Consider the following 2,319-nt stretch of genomic DNA (forward strand, 5'->3'; position numbering starts at 1 on the left):
GGCTTTGGTTGCCCTCGCTTTGCCCGCTGTCGTGACGTTGGAAAAAGAACGAAGGTGGTGTGCCGGTGTCTAAGCGTCCGTAGCACAAGCACGATGTCGAAAGTTCGCATTTTGGAGTCAGGCTCCTTAGCCTTTCCGAGTCTCCGTTTTCCCATCTGTTGAATGGGGCCATTGCTGGCATTCTGGGACTCGCACATGGTAGATACCAATAAATTTTAACTGTTATTATAAAAATGTCGCCTTTCCAGAGTAAGGACTATGTTTCTGTTGCATAACAAGACCTGTCTTCAGTAGGAGGCTGTTTCTCTGTTGGTAGTAACCACCTGCATTTAGGGATACATACGGGACCTAATACGTGTTCTGAACTGATGGTAGTGTGTTGACAAAACCGTGGCAGTGATCTGCCTCAAGTAAAGGTTCGTGTATCTATTAGTGCATATCGGCTATTTCAGTGACACAGGTACTTTCTGTCAGTTCTTCAGAGTTCAGCCTTGGACTACTTTATCCAGAATATATGTAGCTTGGTGGTTGAGGCCCTGGGTCAGTCAGAGGCTGGGCCACTTACTAGCCAGATGCCTTTGAGGAAGTTAGCTCTGTCTCTGAACTTAAAAGGGGAAAATAAAAGTACCTGTGTTCGTGATATTTGCTCTCTGCAGCTCCCTTGCCAGTCTTGGATTAATTGCTTAGCTACCGTCATCTCTTTCCTACTCCATACTGCCCAGCAGTGGGCCCCTTTTTTACTTTTTTGCATTGCATTCTTTTCCTGTCTTAACCTAGTCCTGCTCCCTTTTGCCACTACTGAATATTGGACTCGGGCCTATAATGGGCAGGTAGGGATCTGCCTTATGAGTTTGCAGTTTTTATGTTAGGAGTGTCATGTGTTAATAAAAGGCCTTCCTTTCCAGTGGCACCACTGTCCCAGTGAATCGCAGTTGCTGAGATATAAGGAGGTCCTCTCCACTGACAGCTATAGCTGAATGCTGGGGAGGGGGTGGTCTGTGACGTATTCCCTGGGTCTGCTCTGAAGATCTAGGTGGAGACACCTGGGCGTTACCGTGCTGCTTGTGGGGGAGTCTGGTGGAACAGATTTTCCTTTAGGTTCATGCTGCTGTTAACGACCAGAGACAGAAGTACTGTTCTCACAGTGAGGTTCGTGGGGAAGAGATTTTGATGTGTTGAGATATCAGTTCTCAGGTCTTCTGCCCAGGATAAGACTTGTGATGAAGCAACTGAAAAGTGCTCATACTGTCAAACATAAAAGCTAATTCTCTAAAATGAGGCGCTCTAAACTTAAATTTTGTAAATTGGTGTCTCTTATTTATTCTTTGAATGATAGACATCCAGGGCTTGGGTTAATATGCACAGGAGAAAAAGTTTCATTGATGGTTTCTTTATAGAAAACAACCTCACTGTTAAATGCAGTCACGAAGATTATTACTAGCATATTCCATGTAAACACAATTTGAAAATAGAGCCTAAAGAGCTTCTTAATGAACATTTATGGAGTGCATACACTGTGCCCAATTCTGCACTAAACTTTATGGCGATATAAAGACTTGCTTAGATTTTGCTATGATTTGGATGTGGTTTGGGTTTGTCCCCACCAAAATGCATGTTGACTTCGTGTGTGCTGTAGGTAGTGACTTCTTGCTCTGGATTAGTTCTGGCGGCAGTGGGTGGTTATAGAGGGAGGTTCCTCCTCCTGTTTGGTCCTCTCTCTTCCCATGTGTCCACTTCTCCTTTGTCCTTCCCCACATGTTTTGGCCTAGCACCAAGCCTGGTGCCATGTTTCTTGTCCTTCCCAGCCTACAGAACTGTGAGCTAAATAAACCTCTTTTCTTTATAAATTACCCAGCCTCAGGTATTCTATTATAGCAGTACAAAATGGACTAAGGCATGGTGATATAAAGAATCTTTTATATTACCTCTGTGCTACCCCTGTTCCCTATACTATATAGGGTTTGTACTGTTGCACTTGTTGTACCATATTGTAACTGATTTGTTTCCATGACTTTCTTCCTTAGGCTTCTGAGTTTCTTACTTACAGGTGGAAACGGGTTTGCATTCCCCTTTGGATGCCCCACTGCTTGGCAGCATCTGGCCTGGAATAGGTGCTCAATGCATGAATGTGATTTAACTTGTCTAGCTTGAATAACATTTCATCTTAATCTATATACACCCTTAATGGATTTGGTATTGGAAAAAACTCTTCACTATGATACATTTCTTATCCGTTATCCAGTGGTTATTTTGTAGGTCAGGCGTTCCAGTGGTGGGGGAGGTTGTAACACAACATGAGCTCCAAAGTCTCTCCGGTCC

The 2,319-nt window shown here is 43.8% G+C and overlaps 1 protein-coding gene across 1 annotated transcript in view; it reads left to right on the forward strand.

The window, feature by feature from the left end:
- Positions 1-93: 93 nt before the first annotated feature.
- The window catches only part of AFG3L2 (AFG3-like AAA ATPase 2), a 64,411-nt gene continuing 62,185 nt past the window's right edge, over positions 94-2,319 (forward strand). Inside the window, exon 1 of the mRNA XM_012649968.1 lies at positions 94-102. Coding sequence (XP_012505422.1) covers positions 94-102 — 9 coding nt within the window. The remainder of the gene's footprint in view (positions 103-2,319) is intronic.

This window comes from Propithecus coquereli, unplaced genomic scaffold (genome assembly GCF_000956105.1).
Source record: "Propithecus coquereli isolate 6110/MARCELLA unplaced genomic scaffold, Pcoq_1.0 Scaffold308, whole genome shotgun sequence".
NCBI lineage: Eukaryota > Metazoa > Chordata > Mammalia > Primates > Indriidae > Propithecus > Propithecus coquereli.